General features: G+C 36.3%; 1 protein-coding gene across 5 annotated transcripts in view; it reads left to right on the forward strand.

Moving 5' to 3' along the window:
- Positions 1-24,933, forward strand: part of PCDH7 (protocadherin 7) — a 288,307-nt gene that overhangs the window by 155,836 nt on the left and 107,538 nt on the right. Inside the window, exon 3 of one of the 5 annotated variants that reach the window (XM_075420675.1) lies at positions 21,453-21,491. The exons of the other annotated variants lie outside the window; for them this stretch is intronic. Coding sequence (XP_075276790.1) covers positions 21,453-21,460 — 8 coding nt within the window. The 3' untranslated portion in view covers positions 21,461-21,491. Of the gene's footprint in view, positions 1-21,452; positions 21,492-24,933 lie in introns of those variants that run through there. 5 annotated transcript variants of the gene reach the window in all.

A 24,933-nucleotide genomic window follows, 5' to 3' on the forward strand; every position in this document is an offset into this window, starting at 1 on the left:
TTCTTTTCTGATTTTTATCCTAGAAAAAAATGACTTCAGTTTGGCTCCAGGCAGCTCTAACTTATGTGACCCACACTTATTCAGCAGATTGCTCAAGGTCTCACTGCCCTCGGGATCAAAAAACCAATCACTTTTAGGTGAAGTAACTCTTTCGGGAAACTTACCTAGCTCATGAGGTATCTATATGCTTTGCTTCAGAAAGAGACATGTATGTATTATCTTTTTACATAATTGTGTCTTCAGCAAATAAGCTTATTTTGGATTATGAATGGAAAAAGAGGTTTTTCACTGAATGCTTGACTTCGCTTTTATATTAGCTCACAATGATGGAGTAAGTGATCATACACTGCATTTCTCTTGACTTTCTCCCAACTCTCCCTTTTTAAATTTTACTGTTCAAATATTTTAGAACTGATCACTGGGGACATGCAATATCCCTTCAGTGATTATGCTGATATCAAGATACTGAGTTTCATTGCTTGTATCTTTGCAAGTGTAGAAGCAACCTACAAACAAACTGAAATGTTTCCATAAATAATTTCAAAGAATGATTTAGGTTAACATCACCCCTCGCTCCAACACACATCCTTCCCCAGAAAACCCCAACCAACCCAAAAACACATCTTTTGGAGCATAAAAGTATCACCACTAAAAGCATCACTATAGTAAACTTTTAAACTCCTCTACCAGGCCTACTTTACTCTTTTTCAACTTTTACGTGAAATATTTCACATGTGTGAATAGACATATATATATATATATTTTGTAAAGTCACCACATGCGTATTAGAGAAAAATTTTTCTATTATATGAGTACAGAGTGATCTAAAATACACATTCTGTTCATTTCTCCCACTCACATATTTTTGTCTGACATGATTCTTAGTGCAAGATGCAATGTGATTTGCTCCTTTTATTTTCCTGAACTGTATTTAATGCTCCAAAACATGGTGAAACTTTACTATCCACTTCTTTGCACAATGTATAGTGAGAAGTCATAAACTGTGCTTCCAATAAGAGATGTAACAATGTCATATTTCTCTGCTTCAACAAAGGCATATATATCAATGTAAGGACCCTGTACTTTGGGATAGAGATATGCATTTTTTATTTGCAATTACTAAAACATGTTACTACTTAAAATAAGGAAAAGAGTTTTCTAAAATGCTATCAAAGCATCGTTCCTGCTTTGGAGTTTATGCAGTTAGTAATAAGGGTAGGCAGGCAACAACTTCTCATTTGTACACAAATTTCTCAGACTTTGTTAAACTCTATACCAAAGCTCCATAACATAACAAGAGAGGAAATTACAGTGTAGAACTTAGTAACTCTTTAGCTAATCCTTCAGACTGTTCCACAGATGTCACTAAAATCTGTTTTTAAGATTATTTTTATCTTACAGTTATGGCCAGTAAAATACATTATCTCCTCAAGTTGTTATAAAGTTGGCAGGAAGAAACCTTCCTGTATTAACACCAACTTTTGCAAAACTTTATTCAGGAGCTTTATTTTTAATGTAATTTGAAGTAGTCAATCTACCCTTTCACTTTATGAAGCTTTTAGTTATTTTAATGATGGTTCAACTATTTTTAAAAGAATAATTACTTACCTCATATTTAATTATCTTATTGAAACGTAACAAACCAAATCCAGTGGGTTTTCTGAGATTTTTTTCCAGAGTTTTTGGTTTGTATCATGTGGTCCTAACGTGGAAAATGATTGCACTGTTGTACAAGGTTAATGCTCACTTTAAATAAATATATAAGCTTTATAAATCAAGTTGGTATTGGTCATAAAACTTCAAAATTAGATTTTCAGTTTAATCTGAAGTAAACTAATATTATGTGGGCAGAAAAGCCTTTATCTGAAACGGTTTTGGAGTTCTATTTTAAATGCTTTCCTGTGTACCCAGTATTAGAGGCATATTAGTTGAGGTCTAAAGAGGAAAAGCACTTCAAGCTCATCTTTTCCATTATTGAATGAGTATAATATACTGGAATAGCATGTATTGTTCAGAGAAGACCTATGTTATTCTTCAGAAAAGGAAAAATTCTCTCAGAAGTGTCTACTTAAGATGGATGATAGGAAAACACAAGATAAACATTAATAAATTGCTAAAAAAAATAATTTCTCACACTGTATTTGTCTATAGAACACAAAAATATAGTATGAATTTCCCTTTATGTTTATTGGCATTAAACTTGTTCTTAACTGGAGAAAAAGGTTCAATTACTTCTTATTTTGATTGTAAATGGAAGTAAATCAAAGACAGTTTCTTGCTGTGCTCCTCCTTGTGTTTATATGTGTGCTTGTTAATTCTCCTGTAATACCTTGACTCTGCTGCTGATTTCAGCTAAACTTGATTACAGGGTAGAAGTTCCAGTGACGATGAACAAAACAGCTGTAAGTTTCATGAAAACAGACTGCTTATAAAAGAGCAAGAACTTGTGGCGTCTGTAGTTATCAGGAAAATGTGCTTTCATCTTCAGTATACACAAGAGAATCTCCAAAGAGCACAAGTGAGGGCAGTCATGCTTACAAATTTTACAGTAACTAGAAAAACCTTTGGGTGGTACTTAGACCTTTTTAGACACCGTGATGTGTCATATGTGAAATATAGGATAATTCAGGTTGGAAGGGATCTGAGGAGCTCACCTAGTCCGTCCTCCTGCTGTGACATCAGGACAACTTCCTTAGGGCTTGGACAAGCATGATCTTGGAGATCTGCAAGGATGGAGAATAGACTATGTCTCTGATCAGCCTGTTCCAGTGCCTGACTTTACTCATGAGGGAGAACGTTTTTCAGTTGGAACATCTTTCAGTTTAAACCTCTTTCCTTTCACCTTCCCACCATGCAGCATCATTAAAAACCTGTCTTGGACATCACTGTTATAATAAACACCATTTATTACAATGTGTGACCAAGGACTTTCTAAAGATGGCAATCAAATATCATACTATAGAAGCAGTTTTGAAATAATTATATTAGGAAAAGAGAAAAGTTAACAGCATCAGTTTTATTCCTCAGAATAATAGAGCTTTCTAATTCAGGACGGGTAGAGTCACATAACTTTAAAGCAAAGAAGTCACAGAACTGAATTGTGTAGGCATGTTTTAAAACAGATGACAAAAAAGTTTGTATGAAAATGGCCAGGTTTGCTAGACAATGTTTAGAACATTCATGAGATGCTTTGAAATTTTTGAGGCTATATGATAAAATTTGCTTATTTTAGTATCCTGAAAACAATCATTCACATGTGGAAGGAATTTTGTTGTGTGTATTTTTCTTTATTTTCTGGAAAACTGATAAATATTTTCAATTTTATAGAATACTTAGTTTTTGTTATAACATAGTAGTAAGTGATACAGAAAAAAGCTTGCAGTGGTGGCAGATGTATGAAAAAAACCATGTATCTTCCAGTATACTTATAGGAGTTGGAGGGATGAGAGTAATGTTTCGATTTTTAATAATCGTCATCATCACCATCACCATCATCATCATCTTGCATTTAGACATTTTCTATAAATCAAGAAATATATAAGTTTTTAAGGATATATATAATTCATTCCTGGAATCAGAAGTGCCCGAGAACTCAGGGTTTACCTTAAACATTACCAAAGGGTAGTGGTCAACGGCTCAATGTCCAGATGGAGACCAGTGACGAGTGGAGTCCCTCAGGGGTCTGTACTAGGACCGGTGCTGTTCAATATATTCATCAATGACATGGACAGCGACATCGAGTGTACCCTCAGCAAGTTTGCAGATGACACCAAGCTGAGTGGTATGGTTGAGACAGCAGAAGGACGGGATACCATCCAGAGGGACCTGGACAAGCTGGAGAGGTGGGCCTGTGTGAACCTCATGAGGTTCAACACGGCCAAGTGCAAGGTCCTACACCTGGGTCGGGGTAATCTCCGCTATCAATACAGGCTGGGGGATGAAAGGATCAAGAGCAGCTCTGCTGAGAGGGACTTGGGGGTACTGATAGACGAAAGGCTGAACATGAGCCTGCAATGTGCGCTGGCAGCCCAGAGGGCCAACCGTGTCCTGGGCTGCATCAGGAGAAGCGTGGCCAGCAGGTCGAGAGAGGTGATTCTGCCCCTCTACTCTGCTCTGGTGAGACCTCACCTGGAGTACTGCATTCAGCTCTGGAGCCCTCAGCACAAGAAGGACATGGAGCTGTTGGAGCGGGTCCAAAGGAGGGCTACAAAAATTATCCGAGGGCTGGAGCACCTCTCCTATGAGGACAGGCTGAGAGAGTTGGGCTTGTTCAGCCTGGAGAAGAGAAGGCTGCGCGGAGACCTGATTGCAGCCTTTCAGTACTTAAGGGGAGCCTATAGGAAAGATGGGGACAATCTTTTTAGTAGAGACAGCAGTGACAGGACGAGGGGTAATGGTTGTAAACTAAAACAGGGTAGGTTTAGGCTAGATATAAGGAAGAAATTCTTTACAATGAGGGTAGTGAAACACTGGAACGGGTTGCCCAGAGAGGTAGTGGAGGCCCCATCCCTGGAAACATTCAAGACCAGGTTGGACAGGGCTCTGAGCAACCTGATCTAGTTAGTGGTGTCCCTGCTCGCTGCGGGGGTATTGGACTAGATGACCTCTAGGGGTCCCTTCCAACCCAAAACTTTCTATGATTCTATGATTCTATGATTCTATGAATTGTTTTTAAAATGCTCTTAGAACTATAAAAAATGAATTCTATAATTATTTGCAGGCAAACATTATCTTGCTGCCCATGGAAAAAGACATCTACGCTCCTAGAATCTGGGACCAGGACTAGAACTACAGTGAGATATTGAGTGAAAAAGCTTGTTAGTGCTACAAAATCAGCCCAGTAAGATTCAAATTCTACAGCTTTGTTACAGTTTTGCTCTTTATTAGCATCTTATATATAAAAGTGGTTACTTACTGTGTCATTTCTCCCCATCAATGTAAAAATCAGCTTGCCCATTTCCAATTTCCTTTTTGTGGCCTGAATGGCCTTGGTTTAAAACTGAAGTATAGATCAGTGGTTCTGTATTCTTGAAACCCCACCTGGAGTACAGTGTTCAGTTCTGGAGCCCTCAGCACAGCAAAGACGCGGATGTGCTGGAGCAGGTCCAGAGGAGGGCCACAAAAAAGATCAGAGGGGTGGAACACCTCTCCTATGAGGAAAGGTGGAGAGAGTTGAGGTTGTTCAGCCTGGAGCAGAGAAGGCTCTGGGGAGACCTTGTTGTGGCCTTTCAGTATTTCAAGAGGGCTTATAAGAAAAATGGGGACAAACTTTTTAGTAGGGCCTGTTGCGATAGGACAAGGGGTAATGTTTTCAAACTAGAAGAGGGTAGATTTCGACTGGAAGTAAGGAAGAAATTGTTTACAATGAGGGTGGTGAAACACTGGAACAAGTTGCCCAGAGAAGTGCTAAATGCCCCATCCCTGGAAACTTTGAAGGTCAGGTTGAATGGGGCTCCGAGCAACCTGATCTAGTTGAAGATGTGCCTGCTCATGGCAGGGGATTTTTGGAATACATGACCTTTAAAGGTCCCTTCCAACCCAAATATTCTATGATGCTCCATAACAACACAAGCTTGAATGCAGTTGTTTAAAAGCATTGTATGAAACTTCTCATCTCTGAATTAGTGTCTGGAGGAATCTGCCTCTCTTTGTTGGCAATAGAGGACCAAAAAATGATTTAATCCCTTCAACAGGTGTTAGATAACCCATACTGAATTTGTGATTCCTCACTTCTAAAAATCTAAATTATACATCTATACATATAGATTATACATCTACAAAACATTATTTGAAAATTTCAGAAGTCTTTGGTTATCATTCCCTTGTCCATAGAATCAACTCATACTGGAAGAGAGTTTGTCAAATCCAGGTTTGTGCTCAAAAGAGGATCAGCCTTAAATTCAGACTGAGGCCTGATCAGGGCTGTGTTCAGCTTGATCTTGAAAATCGCAAAGGAGAGATTCCAGAACCGATCTGGACAACTTGCTGCAATGTTTTTTATCTTAAGAGTTATGTTCTTTTTCCTTATCTCCACTTAGAACTTCCCGGGTTTTAATACATAACCATTGCCTCTTGGTCTCCCACTGTGCATTTCAGTAAAGAGCCTTGCACTTCTCAGTGACCTTGTTTTAAGGTCTCTTCCAGCAGATTAACTAGTAGAAACACTGTAATTCTCATAGCTGTTTATTACTTGCAAGTAAAGGTTTCATTCTGAAGTTCTATTATGGACTATAAACTATAGCATCCTTAACTTTTTCAGTCAACTTGCTATTGTTTTGGTAATGCAGATTGAAGCTCATTGGAACAGGCTGTCCAGGGAGGTGGTTGAATCACCATCTCTGGAGGTGTTAAAAAACGTGTAGATGTGGCACTTCAGGATACGGTTTAGTAGGCATGGTGATGTTGGGTGGATGATTGGATTTGATGATCTTAGAGGTCATTTCCAACTATGATTCTATGATTCTGTGATTCAGATGAAAGGCTTTTCTTTCTCGTCTATTCCTAGCTTCTTGTGAATTGTTAAAGTATCATCTGTAGCATATTAAGCAGCCAGGTGGTCAATAGGTTATGCACTCAAACAGGTCCTCAGGTTTATACAGTGCAGATTATTCTTGGTCATCAGAGAGAACATAGATATCAGAGTTGCTTATCAATAACCCACACACAGTTAATGAACCATGTTTCAGTTTTTACAGCCTTCACTGCATTGATACCGGCTAATGGGTTGCAGTAAATTGCAGCCAGGTTATTTGTTTACCCAGACCTGTTCCTCTTGCAATATAGTTCACCCTGGTTTACCAGTAAGATCAGAAGGACATTCGCTGTATCACTGTCTGAAATGTCATTCTATCAAAATCCATTGTGGTGGTTTTGGGTTTGTTTGTTTGTTTGTTTGTTTGTTTTGGGGGGGGTGATTTGGTTTTTTTCCTTTGTTTTGTGTGATTTTTTAGAATATTGATTAATATCCCTTCATGTTTTCATATGAAAGAGATATATGAGTGGAGTAGTGACCACCTGATGTAAGAAATTATTAGACAAAAATCACAATTTTCTTAATCTTTGTGTGTTATTCTAGTTTTCCCATTCAGTCCATTAAATTAAATTTTGCTGTTAAATAGTTCTAGAAAAAACATTTTAGCATAGTTTCTACAGATTGATAACTAGCTACCATGAGATAGGCAGATTTTGGTCTAACACTTCTTCTGTACAGAGAAAATAAAAGAGAGGACAAATACCTCCTTTTTTAGTTACACTGTAGTACATCCTCAGTTTCCAAAATACTAAATGTATTCTCGATGTAAGTTTTCAGCTCATATGCATGAGAAGACATTTCAAGACGATACAGCATTGACTGAAGCCTGATCCTGTTAAAGTCACCATGTTTCACTTTTTGTGTAATGTAAGTTAGTGTGATTATAAAAATTCAGCCACTTTCTATTTCGTCTTTTTGATGAGTTGAGAGTTAAGAGGCTTGAAATTAGGTACGGTGGAGGCAAAGTAAGTTCTTATAATTAAATTTAAGAAAGAACATTAACTGCCAAGATTTTTCTCTTACAGACAAAAAGATGTAGAATATTCTTGCGAAAGAAGAAGAGAGAGAGACCTTAGAAGAATATTTGTAATTGTAGAGCAAGGAACACCTTTTGCTTGAAGGCTGCTCTGTTAATGTAGGAGGCATTTCTGGCATTATTTTATGATAAATAGCTATATCTACCAACTACTGCTAAGATTTTTCAAAGATATGTATTTGTTAATCTTTCTTTAAGTACTTCTCTATCATTTAAGTATCATCGATAGCCTCAAAACAACTCAGATGAATCTAATCTTTCGAGCATTTACACTCTTACCGGTGGATATATACAAAGGCCTTAAATTACTGCTAACTTTCTACACCCTTAAGCTCTGGTGTTAGACAAAATCCCCAAACTGTGAACAAGTATTCTTGGAATAGATATTTTCCTTCCCTTTTTTTCCCTGATTCCTTTAGCTTGCTCTAAGATCTTCTAAGCCATCTGTATGGGTTTCTCTTGTGCCAGCGACGAAAGAATATAGCTTTACAGTTAAACTGGGATTCAAGTCTTCTTAGTCTTAGCAGAGCCTTGAAATTCATACTCCCACAGCCCCCAGGTTAGGTGCCTTAACCACCAAGCACTATGCAGTGACTATCTTGTGTAAAATGAATAAAGAACTGCTGGCCTGGAGTGCAAGGTTCTCCATCTTTGAGTGCTGTAATCACAGGTAGAAGTCCTGAATTGTAGTTTCTGTTCCCAGGATTGGATCAGTAATATGCGCTCAATAATGGTTAGATTAAATATATAGTATTTCCAAAGAACAAGGATTCTGCTCGCCCAGCTGAGTCTAGCACTAGGACACAGATTACTTTTTCAGAGTTGTTTTTTGTCTTTAACCCTGTGAATTTGTAATCTTACTGCAAAACAAGAGCACCCAGTGTGCAATCCTTTACAGTTTCTTCAGTTTAACTTGTAACTTCACGGTTAGCACAACTTCCTGTGTCTGGGACAAATGAAACTCTTAATGATGTTACACTTCTCTGGTCGAAGTGAAGTGTTAAATATTAGTAGCTCATCTTTTACTTTCATACAGAGGGTTGATGGAATTTTTCCCTTTAACATGTTTCCTTTAATCTATTAATATTACAATACCTGTACATAGAAAAAAATAAATTTATTTCCTTTACACCACTTATGAAAGTATTTCCAGCTTTGCATCATAAACAGCTGGAAATTCTGCCCCCTACACCACCGACTGGCTGTGAAATAGGTGCCTAATCTTCTTATGTGAACTTCTTACAGTCTGCAGAATAAGCCGTGTTTGTATTTGCTGATATCCTCAGGTGTGCAGGAAACATCTTGTATACAGATTTTTCTCAAAAAAAAAAAAGAGAAATATTTAAATATTATATTTGGGATAACAATGAAAGAATAGAAGTTGCATCTGAGAAGAGAAAAAATGAAAGGGATATGGAAAGCAGTCATCTTTGGTTGACGTCATTCCACATGTTGCATAAACATGAAAAGATCATAAAACTTCTCATGCCATTCTTATTTAGTTTTCATTTTGTATCTATCCTTTTCATTTTAATTTCCTACAACAGTTTGGGGTTTTTTATAAGAATAAATTGTAATATGTTAATTCATTATATTATTTTTTCTATTTGTAACATATAAAATGCAATTTCCAAATTAAACATTGGATTTCTTATGTTATGGACATGACAGATGTTTAGCTTCTCATCAGGCTTAGCAGTATGACTTTTTCAGTTAAATGAATCTCTTTTAGATTTTGGTCTTTTTAGAACATGTTGTTAATGAAAGTACCAGCCGACTTGAGTTTATTTTTGGTAACTGAAGTGTTTCTAATATAAAGAGAATACTTCTGTGTTTGCTTTTAATGGGTATAGTTCTGCATTAAATGAAAGGACTGTCTGTCTGAAGATTACACTTCCGTAGCATTTTCTAAATAAGATGGAGTTATGGAATTGGAAATGACCTTAACTTTTTAAGTAGTGGTAATGGGCTAAACAAATAATCAGTATGCACTGTGAAATTGTTTAAGTTGAATATACTTTAAAATGAAAAATACAGGTCTAAAATGTTTAAGTGATGACTTAATGATAGACTCTGAAGTCAAACTTACTGACTTGAAACAAAACAGAGAGTAAGCACCTGGAAATAATAGACTACCACTTTAGACTGTTAAGCACTGAGTTAGGTGCCTAATTTTGGGCATGGGGAAAGAAGACAGAAATCTGCAACTTCACCCTTGGTATTAAAAAAAAAAAAAATCTGCCAATCAGAAAAGCCAACATAAAAAAAACCCACTATCAAGCTAGTATTCACCTGCTAACCACTGCTGTTCTAACACCCAGCAAAACCTTGGTCCCTATGAGTTTCTCTTAGTTAATCACACTGCATCATCTGTCCATCTGCTGTATCTGCCAGAAGAGCAGCATTCCTCTGGTGGTCATTATTAACAGATTTCATGCTTTGTATTTTACTTGTGCTGCCTGCTGTTGTCTACCAATTTTTCACCCTCAAAAGAAAAGTGGAAGAAAGAAAAATGGGTGGAAATCCCAGCAATCACTTACCCAAGGAAGATTAGCCCATATGACTAAAAGATGCCGTGTAAGTTATCTAAGAAGAATTTTTTTCCTGTAGCTTTATGGCCAATGTTTTCAAACTATTTATCTTAGCAGAAAGAATGCCTTCAGTTCATGCCCAGTGTCAGAAAAAAGGAAAAAGTTTAAAGAAACTGTAATGTATCTTGTTTACTTGTTATTTCTCATGCATCTGTTACCAAGGAATCTACACGAGTAAATTCCCCATGTGCCTTTACATTTCTAGATGGGCATCACTTACTTATTCAGCTCTGCTGGGTGTTTTCTGGACACCAATAAAGTGGTAGGTGTACATGACTTGCAATTTCTCTTTGACAAATTTTTTCTCTCATGGGAAGCTCAGTACACTGGAATACCTGAAGGATGAAACTAGTTGAGTATACAAGCAATAGTCCATGTTATTCTTCAGTGACTTAGATCTCTGAGAAAGTAAAGTGTGAAGGAATTTGGCTTTTTACTTGCAAACTTTATTACAAGTTCCTTTAAACAACAGCTAAAGTACAGGCAGAATCATCAAAATAGCTTTCTGGCTACTGTATTTGTTGTGTTTCACTGTCATTTTCTTGGTTTCAGAAAAAAAATATGGTAGTAAATGGATATGAGTAAGTGAAACATAACTCACGTTATGTATTTCATTTGTCCAATGCAGCTTCCTTCCTAGCTGAGTGTAGGTTAAACAGCTGGGATGTGATATGTGCAGGAGAAGAATCCTTCATGGCATTCATACAACTGTTCTGTAGTTTCAACAGACAGTAGTTTGTACTTGCCAGCTGGATAGCTAGCAGACAGATTTTGGGGGCAGACCACCCAGTGTGGTTAAGTAGGTAGAGAAAACAGAGTAATTTACTAATCCTCTTTTACAATTCAGCTGTTTTGTTCTCATCCTTTGGGGGTATAAGGTGGATTACAAAAATCTGGAAGGTAATACAGATTAATTATTTTTAAACTGTGTACTTAAGGTTGGATAAACTAGCCAAGATCCCTCAGCACCACTTAATGTCTCTGCAGCACCTTGAGATGTATGTTCAGAATTTATGCTGTGAGTGACAAACACAGATGAAAAATCTGTTTAGTGTTTATCTGAGTTAGAGACATCATTTCTCCTCTGATTCATTAATATATTAGAAGACTCTTCCCTGATAAAATGCATTGAAAGTGCTAGTCCTTAAGATATTACTAGTATAAAGAAAAAACTAGGTCATTGAATTTGATCTGATTATGTTAGTTATTAAACTTATTTCATTAACTACCATAAATTGTTTTGGAGTGGGGGATGGGTTTACATTAACCTTCAAATAAATGACATCCAAATCCAGCTCACTGAGTTTGCCAAGTTCTTTCTTCATGCTAAAGTTGTTATGAAACAAAAAAGTAAGAATATTTATGAGCAGCTCTGTACTTGCATGTGGGAGGTGAACATCTCAGATTATGATCTCTGTTCCCATGGCTATTTTTGTTTGTGTATCATACAGTTGTTGGATAAAATACTAAGATAACATGGAACAAGATCCTCTTTCACTTCCATTCCTGCCTCTATGGCATAGTCAGATTTCTGAACACTTATATGGAACTACGTTTTCTGTGTTTGCCATTTCTTTTGCCCAAATAGACTTGAACTCCTATGAAAAATGTCCAAATTTCACCAAGAGGCAAAAGTTCTAGACGTAGACTACATATGATGTTTGTGTATCATCATTGGGGAATGAGGACATACAGTATTTAACACCCTCTGACTAAGAACTGAATCTGTCTCACCCACATCAGAGTGAATGCACTGAGAAGGCCTCCCTTCTCCTTGTAGGTAGAACAACACCTGATTTCCAGAAACTGATTACACAGAGCTTGACCCCTAGCTCATATATACCTAGCCCTGTCAAAACCAGTGTAGTTCTGAGTGTGCCTGGAGGTGTGTCCTAAAACTTTCAGGCTAAAAAGCAAAGTTCCTCAAAAGGCCCAACCAGTTTAGATTTTGCTCTCACAGTTCCAGACTTTGGGTACATCTATGTAAGCATTTTACTTTGTGCAAGAGCATGCTTTTAAATCGCTGACTGCCATGACTTTGCTTCCTGTTGCAAGGCAGTGTTGCAGAGTGAGGACTAGATTCCTTCTGAGTGAAGCTCAAGCTAGGCGAAAAGATACATTTCAGGAAAAAACATAACATGCCCCCACTGCTAGTAGGTATTTTGTTCACAGGACGAGCATGCCTAGAAGTAAAATTTCCCAAATTTTTGTTGTGTCCTTGTGGAATCCTCATCGGTTATGATTTACTCTTTCACAAGACAGCCCTTACAAATGTTGACTGTGCTTATTTTGATTCAGTCTGGCCCACAATTTGATGACCTTTTTTCCTGGATTGTTTTTTTCTGTGTTTTGGTTAAATATTTAACCAATAAAAGTCTCCATGATGTTAGCGTCATATGAGTATCAGCTGACTCTGGTGACTGGCTAATTTACGTACAAAAAATCAGTATTTTGAAGCCATGACTATAAAACATACAGCAATATATAAAGTGACATTTTGCTGTTCTTGTTCCAGTCATTTTAGTGCACATAAATAAATGCAGGTTTTGTGTGTACTAATTTATCAGTCATATATAGAATTAAGTTATTCTGATTCTTTTATAATATGATGACTTTATATATTCAGCTGCAAATCACACTGGTCTTTTGATTCACGGCATAAATTACTGCAAATCCACACCTAATTTACTGTGCATGTGTTACCAGATTTCTTCTGGTATTATGTGTTTTCCAATATTTTCATTCCTTTGTGTTGTTGTTTAACTTGGCTGGAGGCCAGGTGCCCACAAAAGCCACTCTATCACTCCTGCTTCTCAGCTGGGCAGGGGAGAGAAAATATGATGAAAGGTTCATGGATCAAGATAAGGACACAGAGAGATCACTCAGCAATTACCATCATGGGCAAAGCAGACTCAATGTCAGGAAATCAGTTTGATAATTTATCAACAATCAAAGGAGAGCAGGATAATGAGGAATAAAACCAAACTTTAAAACACCTTCCCCCCACCCCTCCCTTCTTCCCGGGCTCAGATTTATTCCCAAAATCTCTACCTCCTTCCCCTGAGTGGCGTAGGGGGATGGGGGATGGGGGTTACAGTCAGTTCATCCCACATTGTCCCTGCCGCTCCTTCCTATTCACTCTTCCCCAGCTCCAGCCTGGAGTCCTACCCACGGGCAACAGTCCTCTGTGAATTTCTCCAATGTGACTCCTTCCTAGGGGCTTCAGTACCATACAAACTGCTCCAGCATGGGTCCTTTCCACAGGGTGCAGTCCTTCAGGAACAGACTGCTCCAGCATGGATCCCCCACGGGTCCACAAGTGCTGCCAGCAGCCTGCTCCAGCACGGGCTTCCCACAGGGTCACAGCCTCCTTTGGGCATCCACCTGCTCTGGCGTGGGGTCCTCCCCAAGCTGCAGGTGGATATCTGCTCCACTTTGGACCTCCATGGGCTGTAGGGGAACAGCCTGCCTCACCATGGTCTTCTCCACGGGTTGCAGGGGAAACTCTGCTCTGGTGCCTGGAGCACCCCCTTCCCCTCCTTCTTCACTGACCTTGGTGTCTGCAGAGTTCTCACTCTTCTCTCCGGCTGCAAATGCCATTACTCAGGTTTCTTTCCTTTCTTAAATATATTATCTCAGAGGCGCTACCACCGTCGCTGATGGGCTTGGGCTTGTCCAGCGGTGGCTTCATCTTGGAGTTGGCTGACATTGGCTCCACTGGACAAAGGGAAAGCTTCTAGCAGCTTCTCACAGAAACCACCCCTGTAGTACCCCCCGCTACCCAGACCTTGCCACACAAACCCATTATACTGTGTAATTTTCCTTCTGAGAAATTTTCTTTCTTTTACATTTTCATGCTGAATCTTATTTTGTAATTTTCTGTCCATATGACTAATTGCTTCCAAATTCCTATGATTTTTTGCCAATGTTTCCCTATAAGGCAGGCAAGGGATTATTACTATTAAGCTGATTTAAAATAAATAAATAAACAGATCTAATCCCATCAACTGAGATTTCACTTAAAATATTTTAGCTAAGAATAGTTTGTACAATGAAAAATTATAATCACTATGTATCTCAGTAAGAAAATGCAACATGAATGGAAAGACTGTTTATTGGATTTTTTTCAAATGTTAGGAGAGGAACTGCATCCTCTTGTTTAGGTAGATTCTTGAACACAGACTAGTGCATTGAATCAAAAACATTTAGAATTTGTACTCTGAATGCATTGTCAAGTGTACTTTGTGTCTGTCTGTCTACTGCCTATTCTTGTTTTTATTTTGACAATAAAAATGTTACTTAAAAGTGTAGCTAAACCACAAGGAAAATTTAATGAAAAACTGTTTTATGCTATAGTGCTTATTCCTTATTTAAAGCTTACAGCTTGTAGATTTTGACAATCAGTGGATAACTCTCCAAAACTGTGAAAAACAATAAATACCTGAGTATCAGCAGTCACAGTTTAACACAGTGATGTTAAACCAGAGCAGGAACACCTCTTTTTTCTTTTGACCAGCCCATGGTAATTCAATGTGTATACTCAATTTGGATTAAGAAGTGACTAGAAGCTTAGTCACTCTCCTTCCTGAAAGGGAAGAGTCAGGCAATAATGGAATATTGCATACTAGCTTCTTATTTAGTCTTCCTTGATCTGTTTTGCTTTTCATTTAGATCAAGATATTTTGTGTATTCTGTTATCTGTGATCTGTCGTTCTTGATTAGAAAAGAGAACAGCTGCCAGTCACATACCAGGAGTTGACTCTGCATCTACCCACCCTTCAAGTACACTTTGGAAGTGGGTAAAAGAAGTAAAAATGCCATTATGAACAACAAGAATTTAAAATCCATCTGTGCAAGAAAGTTCACTTGGCTGGACAGAGACATGTGAATATGTTGTAAAATGAGCTAGTAACAGGCTGGCTTAATGAATTATCAGCGGTAATTTAAATGATGAGACCATTTTTTTTCTTTTTAAACAAATTTACTAAAGAAAGATGAGTGGAATAAATAAAGAAAGAAAGGATAAACTATGGGATGTTATTGCAAGATTAAAGGAGGGGTGTGCCAACATTTTATTTAACTATAGGATATGATATGCCTACTTCTGATCAGATCGTAACAGCAACAATGTTATAGTGGTGTGAATTTGGAATGGGATAGACAATATATAGTAAAACAGTGTCTTGGTCTTGGGCCTCTTGTCACTGTATTAAGACAGGTGATAAATAATGCCGAGAATTTAGATATGTGTGCTGTATTTTACATTTTGTTTGTTCTGGTGGATGAGTGATACAACCCCTTACTTATGCATGTCCCTTCATTTAAATAAAACTACACATAAACATGTGGATATTTTTATGATCAAGTGTCAATATGATTCGACTGTGGTAGTACAGAAAGTGCTAGCTGACCTGTTTCACTTTACATATAGCTTCAGTAAGAAAGAGAGCACCGAATGGTAGGCAGGGCTGTGAGTCATTTTGAACCAGCAGACTGTGCATATTATCATTCTGCAAATAGTCTAGCAAGACCAGATGGAAACAAAATAGTTGACTGGTCATTTTTAATCTCTGCCACATGAGAAAATATGTAGATGATTGTATTAAACTCATCAGTATTACAGGTTTCAATACTGGAAAAAGTATTGATCAAATTGCAAACAATGTGGGTTTGCTGATCTGAATTCAGACTAAAGATCTGATAGTAGCAGAGCCTCACCTTCATAAATCAGGCCACAAGTCTTCTGTCACTCTTTAAAACCTATCCACAATTTGCATATGAAAAGCAGTAAATAAAGATGCAGCATATTAGCAACTGAACGATGAGACCGCACCATATTCCTTTGCAGTAATGTCCCTTGAAATAAATTAAATGCCAATATGGTATATGGTATATTATTTCCATCACATATGATTATCATGAAACTGTCATGAACTCTCATGGAAATTATGTAAGGCAAAAATATTTTTCCAGTCACTGTTATCTGAACAATCCTGTTCCAGTTCTTTCTGCGCAGAGATCACATGACACTCTTCCTTTTATAGGAAGTACTCTAATACATTCACTACAAGTTGTTAGTGAATAATATGATGGTGAACAAACTACTCTGATCTGAGTGTTTGATCTTTTCCTGTACCATGAAACGTCCAGAATTTTCATGTATTTCAGCATGTGCCCAGATCCAGGGAATCTAGGAGAAACATCTTTTCTCTGCTGAATTGTCGTGGTTTAAACCGACAACCAGTAACTAAGCAGTAGACAGCTGCTCACTCACCCCCCCCCCTTCCCCCACAGTGGAATGGGGAGGAGAATGAACAGAAGGTAGAACTCATGGATTGAGATAGACTAAATAAGACCACAAAGTAACTACTACTACTACTACTACTGCTACTGCTACTGAATATGTAAACAAGCAATACACAATATAATTTTTTCTTACCGCCTGATGTCCAATTTGCAGCCATTCCCCAAGCAATGATTGTGGATCTCACAGATTTTACGAATTTCGCAGAACCCCAAAAAAGTTCGAACTTACGGAAAAAAAGAGAGTTGAACTCCCAGAAAAAAACAGATTTCTACCCCCCAGCCAATCCCCCATTTATAAACTGAGCATGATGTCTAAGGTACGGAATATTTCCATTGGTCAGCTTGGGCTAGCTTCCTGGCTATGCTCCCTCCCAGCTCCTGCACACCTGCTCATTAACTAAACATGGAAAACTGAAAAAAGCCCTTGATGTGTTAGCAACAACTAAAAACGTCAGTGTATTATCAACATTCTTCTCATACTAAATCCAAAACACAAGAGCTAATGGGAGAAAAATTAACTCTATCGCAACTGAAACCAGAACATGGATAAACATCAGATGTAAAAATAAAAAAAAATCAATACGTATACTCTTATGTTGTTCATGTTGCTTGGGCTTTAAAAGATTAGTCCTCATTATATAGCATTGTGGTGGGACAAAGTGACTGTAATCCTATAAGTGGATTTCTCCAAAGACTGTGCACAGTTTTCCTTCACCTTCTTGCATATGAATTGTTCAATGGTCTGAATCTTCTGAACTGGTATTGGAGTGATTACCCTTTTACAGTAAAAATGTAAGTTGATTCTTTTTCAGGAATTAAACAAACAGCTTTTTTATTAGCTTTGTGCAGGTTCTATATTAAGTAGCACTTTGGTCTTGGAGACCTGAGTTCAAGTAAAACATAATTTTTAGATAAACAAGAAAAGAATCTTAATTTTAACAAACTTTGCTTTTTCAGAATGCTGGATATTCATGAGTATAAGCTCATATAAGCTATAAGTATAACCTAATTGGAGAACTGTATTACTTTTTGACATAGCTTTGCAGTTGCTGGGAAGGGATGATAAAAAATAACTAAAGGTTTGTGCATGTGGGAACTCAATAGTGTTAACACATTTCAGTATTTCACAACATAGTCTCTCTCGATCAAACCAATGTTCTTCTGTTTTCCCAAGAACTACTAATTAACTTTCACAATAACTCCTCACAAATCTTTCTGGAAAATGCTAATAATGTCCTTTTGCATTATTTCTAGAATAAAGTAAGAAATTAGTCCAAAAGTTACACGAGTCAAAACTTGATTCAAACTACAGCTGGTTGATTTTATTTCTCCTTAAATTATTTTTCTTCAGTGAATGTGTGCATAGAATTGGGATAGAAATCATTAAGTAAAAATCAGAACAAGTCGTACGTGGTTTAATTTCAGAAACAAAAGGTAACAGTGTGAAAAGAGATCTGAGGTTTTTGGAAAGGAAGGGCTTTTATTTTTATACACTGTCATATAAAATAAGACTAAAGAAGAGTTACCTGTACAGTTCTTTTGGTTTCATTTTTAATCTAGATTTCATAGTTAGTAATACTCAACAGCTTGTCTTTTTTCTTTCCAAGATATGCAGCAATGGATACAGTGGAAGACAAGTCTAAGATCTCAAATAACTGATTTCAGAAAAGTCCACCCCCTCAGATATCACTAAAAATATACCAAGTTTTATTTCAATACTTAAGAATAAAAAGGTTTAATAGATCTCAGTCTTGTAACTACTGAAATCTTCCACATGTTTAGAAAATATTTTTCTCATTCTTCGTACACAAAAACTAGTAAGATAGTAATTTTTGTGCTGTATGTTTATCCTTTTATGTATTTATTTTTATCGAACTTTGACAAAGTTCTCAACCTGCAGTTGTTTAACATGATTTTTTTTATTTTATTGGGCCACCTATATTTATAAAGTAGCTGTAATCAGTATACGTTCCATGTGGAACTGTAACAAAACCGATGTTTTGAAATATGCGCTTTCATATTCAAAAGTGTTACCGGGTATGCTATAGCCAGAATAAGATCCTGAAACCAATTACTGTGAATTCATTTATCAAATATAGTAGAATTGTTATAAATACTTCTATTTGTATTGTAACAGTAGATTTACATTTGTCTGTAGATATACAGCATTACGGAGTTATGCTATACCGCTGATGTAATGAAACTTTTCCTTCTTGTCATGATTTGAACATAATCACAGCTGTTTTACATGTGAAGGAAGCTTCTGAGAGCTGTAACATCTCCCGAATATCATTCAGACCATGAAAGTCAAAGAAAACAATGCATAATATAAATATATGCATGACCACCTGGGGAGCCTGTTCCAGTGACCAACCACCCTCTCAGTGAAGAAGTTTTTCCTAATGGCTAATCTGAATTTCCCTTCATGTAGCTTCTTTCCATTTCCTTATGTCCTGTTACTGGTCACCAGAAAGAGGAGGTCAAAGCCTCCCCCTTTGCTGTCCCCCTTGAGGGGACCTCTCAGCCTTCTCTTAAACAGACTTGGTCAGAAAATGCTAAACAGAACTTATCAAATAGTGTTTTCACTGTCTGCAAAGATCCTGCAGTTTAGTTATTGCTCCTTTGACATACAGATATTGCCCCAAAACCTAATATGTTTTAAAAATTCTGTAAACAGTTTGATGCTTCCTTTCCATTTTGGTATTCAGAAATGTAAAGGGCTGAAACTTGTGTGTCACCTAGAGCCCACATATCTCCCTGTTGAGTGGATTTTTATATTGAAGAAGACCTGTTGATTTCAAAGACACATTTTATGTTATTCCTCAAAGAACAGGGCAGAATACAGGACTTAAATATTCATTTTCATCTTTTACCACTTAGCATATAAGTAGAGTATAATGCAGCACAGAGATTTAAGAGTAGCCTCTAATTTTTATTTTTTGAATTACTGATAAGATTTTGGGGTTTCTGTTTTGATTTTGTTTTGTTTCTTTTCTTTTTAACCAATTTTGTACTTTCTAGGCATTACTTATTGAAGTCCTAGGCATTCCAAAATACTCACTGAGTTAGTGGGGGTTCTGAGAATTAAGAAAACATGTGAAATCAAGCTGAGCTCCCGAATTAGCAAAAATGGGCTGCCTCAAAATTAAAAGCCCTTAAAATCAGATATGGTTTAATAAAATATCCTTTTATAGGAATAATGTCATATAATTGCAATTCCCAAAATGTTCTAAGTAATACCAAAACACTTTTTAAGTGTTAGACATTTTAAAAGGTCTTTCTATAGGTGAAATTGAGAATGTTCATAGCAGCATTTAATAAAAAAACCCCTGACACATAAATCATATTCTGTGGACACTACTGAACAACTAAAATAAAAGCATAAACAGCAATGAAATTGTTTGAACTACATAACAGATCACTTCTGACACTCAATATATAAAGACTGTCATGTTTCTAACTGTTCAGTTCTAAATTTTTAAAACACTTTAGTCAGAATTAAGTTGAAACAAAGTTTCTATAGAAAAGGAAACCTAACATTTTCCATATGCACTGTCATATTCCATCCCTTTTCTAATATTCATGTTCCATTAACATTCAATATTGGGTGAATCTAGCCCAGAGAATACAAAAGATAAAAAGAAACTAAATATTTCTCACTTGTTTTGATATTTGCTATCTATACAATATTTGCTCAGCCTAAGTCATCTTATTTTATGGTAAAAAATGTACAAATTCTGAGGCAAATGATTAAAATCTTGATTTATTATACTATTGGATATAAAACTGCCACAGAAGCATACTACGCTGGCAAGACTGAGATTTGCAACACTAAACACTACTACAGCTTTGATAATTTCAATGCTAGAACTTAGTGTTGGAAAATCCCTCGGCATTGAGAATTAAAGATATCAAAAGAGACTGGGAATGGAAGACCTCAGTTTACCTGCAGGCTGTCTACAGCAATGGTAGTGTTAATGCATGTTTTTCTGTCTTGCCCAAAAACTAGCTCATTCAAGTCACTGTCTTTCACAGAAAGAGTTTTGCAGAAAGGTAAAAGTGTAAGGTGTCTCGAGAAATAAACCATTGTTCTTTATATTGTCTTTGCATACAAAAGGAAGTCGTACTAGACAATTCTTACTATTTTTCTATTTTTAAGTGAGCCTATAATGCTTTGAGTAAAGTGATAAATTCATTAATCTGAAACACATTTTCTAATATTTGGTAGACAATATTTTTGCAAATGAATGTATATATATATATAAAATAAAATCTTGCCTTAATCATACAGAGATAACTCACATGCAAATCAAGCAATTGCAGCTAAAACAAAATATGGCTAACATTTTGGTACATTAGAAGTACTGAGCTATAAATTCCTCATATCTCTCAAGTGCAGGAAACCACAGATATTTGGCAGAGTATTTAGTAGCCATCTAATGGGGTAGCTTATTTTTCATTATGATTAGGAATTTTGGTTTATAAAAACATTTAATTAGCAATGGATAAATTTATTATTTACATGTTGAACATTGATCATAGCAACAATACCTACCACCTGTAGTGTGCCTGCAGCAGTGCATGTTCTGTCTGTTTTATATGCAAATGTTGTATGTATGTAGTGTGGTTACAACTTTGCATAATACACCTGTAAATGTATGTGCTAACTAACCTTTCACAGGTGCTGCAACTAGGCTTACCAACTCTCCAGATTTTATAATGAATCTTGCAATATTTGGTGTGTGTGTGCTTTGTTTATTTGATTTAAATTGGATTTTCAGTGCAGTCTCATAGTTATTGGTAGAGATACAATATACACTTGTTCTAATTCGTTGTGAATAAGTCTTCCATTACTTTCATTTGGACTAGAGTCATGAAGATAACTGCTATTTCACTGATTTCTGCATTAGAAGTAAGGTTGCCCTGAACCAACATGCTTACCCAACATGCTTACTATGTTCCGTTGTTATGACTTACCTTAATATAGATCATTAAATATTCAGGGAAACAAGGACTGGAAACTGATTCTTCCACAATGAAGGTGAGTGCCCTTGATATTTGAGTAAAGACATTAATACCCTTTGATATTTGCGTAAAGACATTAACACCCTTCTGCTCTACAAACCTAGTAAATAATTTGTTGTTATAAAAGTGGAAGGGCAGAGACATTAAAGTGAAGATTTGTCGTATTCCTGTGACTGCTGGGCTGCTAAGGGAGATTCTCTTTCTCTGGCCTTCCCTTCAAAAAGGGCTTAGCTCACTGAGCAGCTAAGGTGGTCATGCAAGAACAGCTCCAATGAGAGCAGTAAAATGTGAACACACTGCACCCAACTTGAATTTGGTGTTAAACCCCAACCTGTCTTACTGGCATTTGCTTCTGGCTTGCTTTGGCAAGTTCCTTCTCAGCTTTCTGTCCTCTTTGAATAATGTTTGTAGTTACCTGACTCTCTACACACACTGTACAGGCAAACATAGTACAACTCTCGTTACAGAGGCTGATTAAGTTAACTTACATTCTGCAAGTCTTCAATGGCCTTCAAAGGAAGAAAAAGAAGTCGTTCTATGACTGATTGAACTTATGAAGATGACCTGTAGGCTGATACAGCTTCTTTAGTGTCAAATATAACTGATTCAGGCTGCAGCCTTGCTTAATGTGGGAATTCTTTGGTCTCTCTCATTCCGTTTGCATGCAAATGGTGGGAACATATAATCTGTGTGATAACCACCATACTGTGAGGTTAGGTGTAGATTGACCCCAGGTTCATAAAACATTAGAGATTACAGAGTGGGCACATAAAATCAAGGTTTTCAGGAAATGTTTCCAAATATTTTGTGTGCATCATCAGCTATCAACATATTCTCTAATTAATTTTAATGTTTTGATAAGTAAACATTTAGCCAGGAACATAACGTAATCAGTAAGTAACAAAAAATAGACCTTATTTAGACATTTAAGTGATTTTTTTTCCCCAAACTGGCAAGACAAAAGCAATAAAACAGAATTTTAGAGTTACAGAGAATCTGAGTTAGCAATGCACTGAAATATATTCTAGAAATTTTAAAAACATAAACAATTAAAAATGGCATGCAACTAGAAAAAACTGTTTTATATCGTGTAAGAAATTTATGTGAATCAGCTAAATGTTAAAATTTTGAGCTTTAAACTTTTTTATCACTGTCCTAACGATAAATCAAATATATTTTGTATTTCTAGATAGAGGTAAATACAAAATTTTCTGATCCCTCCAAAAAATTTTGTTTTATTCTACTATTGATTTAAAGCACTTCAGAACAAAAAAATACGAGATCCTCTGAGAGAAGGACAAGGAACTTCACAGGTATATTAATGAGATGTGACAATAGAGGAATTGTGCAGGTGCCTGGGTTTTACTGCTACAGTTGCTTGTAGAGATCAAAGAAATTATTGTAAAATTTAGCTGGAAGAAGCTTTTCTTCAGGGAGTAATAGAAGTCTCAGAAATATCTTGTCCCTACCCCCCTTCCTGCAGAAACATCTGCTTTTTTCTGCTAATTTTGTTGAAGAATGTATGAATAAGATGAGCATTTTGTATATCTGGTATTATGATTACATGTGCAGTCACAACAGGTGTTTGTAGGCATAGCTATGTTAGTTGCGTTAAAGGCGGAAAGTTTTATTTGAACAAGGGGACTACATTGACAAAACTTTACTCTGTGGAGATTGTGATTTTAACAGTCTGATGCAACAAACTGTTTTCATGGCACAGCATTTTTTTCCTTGGGTATGTTTACCTGGTGTACTGAAATATAAGGTCACTGTGGATACAATGAAAAAAAGTGAACATCAACAAATGCAATTTAAATAAACAAAAAAGCAGCAATCAAAAAACAATAAACCCTCCCTGTGCACAGGAGAAAAACTGAGCTGGCTCTGCATTCCTAGCTCAAGTTTTCAAATACATTGAAAGCTAGATCTTGAAATGTATCAATTCTTATAGTTGGTCTAAATAAGAAAAAAATCCCCATTCTCTCAGGAATTTGACAAATGTAAGAGATCAAATTATGAGAACTTTTTGTTCCTTATTGCCAGTTTTGGAAAAATATTCATCCTGTATTTTTTTTTTAATGCATTGTCATTCATAATGAAGTTTGTTCAGGGTGAATGATGTTCGATGATGATGGTGATGATTAGGGACCATAATCCTGTTTATTCTCTCAGAAACAACCTAGTCCTGCTATGTTTGTGTGTTTGTGTGTGGTTGAAATTAAAGCATAGTAAAAAGTTAAAGTATAAAAGAATTTAAAAAACAGAATTTGGATTTGGATTCCAAATACTTCACATATTGATTAAGCAAATACGATGCTTTCATTTAAGACTAAAGGTTACAGCCAGCATAGTATTTAGGTTTCTATCCAGGACCTACAGATACAATTTTCTTATTAAAATGAGGTGGTTCAAGGATATAGAAAGATGAGATTTTTGTTCAGATCCATATTTAGTTACTTTTACATTCCTCTTTTTTTTTTTTTAAAGCAGGTATATTTCTTTTGATGGACAAGGATTTGTTTTTTGTTTTTCTGAAGTAATTAACCTTACTTTTTTTTTCGTGTCTGTCTGTGAGGGACTTTACAAACTATTAAAAAAAATTCAAACTATTTGGAATGTGCTGAGTGTGCATTCTTTCTAAAGCCAGATGCTTTAAAACATTCCAGACTTTGAGACGTAAAATGTACAAGAGATTATTTTTAGAAATGTGGATTCTGTATTGGCAAAGCAGTTGATACAGTAGAAGAGAATATTTTTGATAGTTTGAGACTGTAAGCAATCTCATGTTTAAAAACGTAACAGGGCAAAAAGAGAACAAAGAATGAAATGAAGGATGTTAAAAGTGCAGTTTCCCTCTTGTTCATAAATTACAAATGCTTACTCATAGGACTTTCACAGTTGCCAGGTATTACATGTGCCAGTCTTAATAAGGACATTATTATACAGATGATAAAGAGTGATGACATGTACCAAAGTTAAATAGGCCCTTGAAAACGAATACAAAATAACGATACGACTTTATAAAAGATGCAATGATATGTTGGTAAAAAAATAATGACATGCACTTTTTGACATTTGTGCGTGAATGTCTATCCTAGAAAAGTTAAATGTGTAGCAGTCAGTTAGGCATCCATACACTTACTGAAAATGCTGCACTCTTTATCTTGGAAAAGTTAATGTGAAGGTCGTTCATAAATATAGATTAAGTTAAAAGATGGATAAAGAAAGGTGTTAAAACCAAAACAAAACTAAAAAAAAGGAAGGAAGCTTTTTACTGCTTATTGCCTGTGTAAGATATTAGGCATGCAGTCAACGAAAGAAAAATAAATGTCAAGGGGACATTAAGTAACTGGATTATTTCTTTTATGGACACATTTAAGAGTGATGTCATCGAAGTGTATCATCTAGCTAATGCAAAGCAAGATCTTGCTTCATACCGCGTA

This window comes from Opisthocomus hoazin, chromosome 5 (assembly GCF_030867145.1).
Source record: "Opisthocomus hoazin isolate bOpiHoa1 chromosome 5, bOpiHoa1.hap1, whole genome shotgun sequence".
NCBI classification, from domain to species: domain Eukaryota; kingdom Metazoa; phylum Chordata; class Aves; order Opisthocomiformes; family Opisthocomidae; genus Opisthocomus; species Opisthocomus hoazin.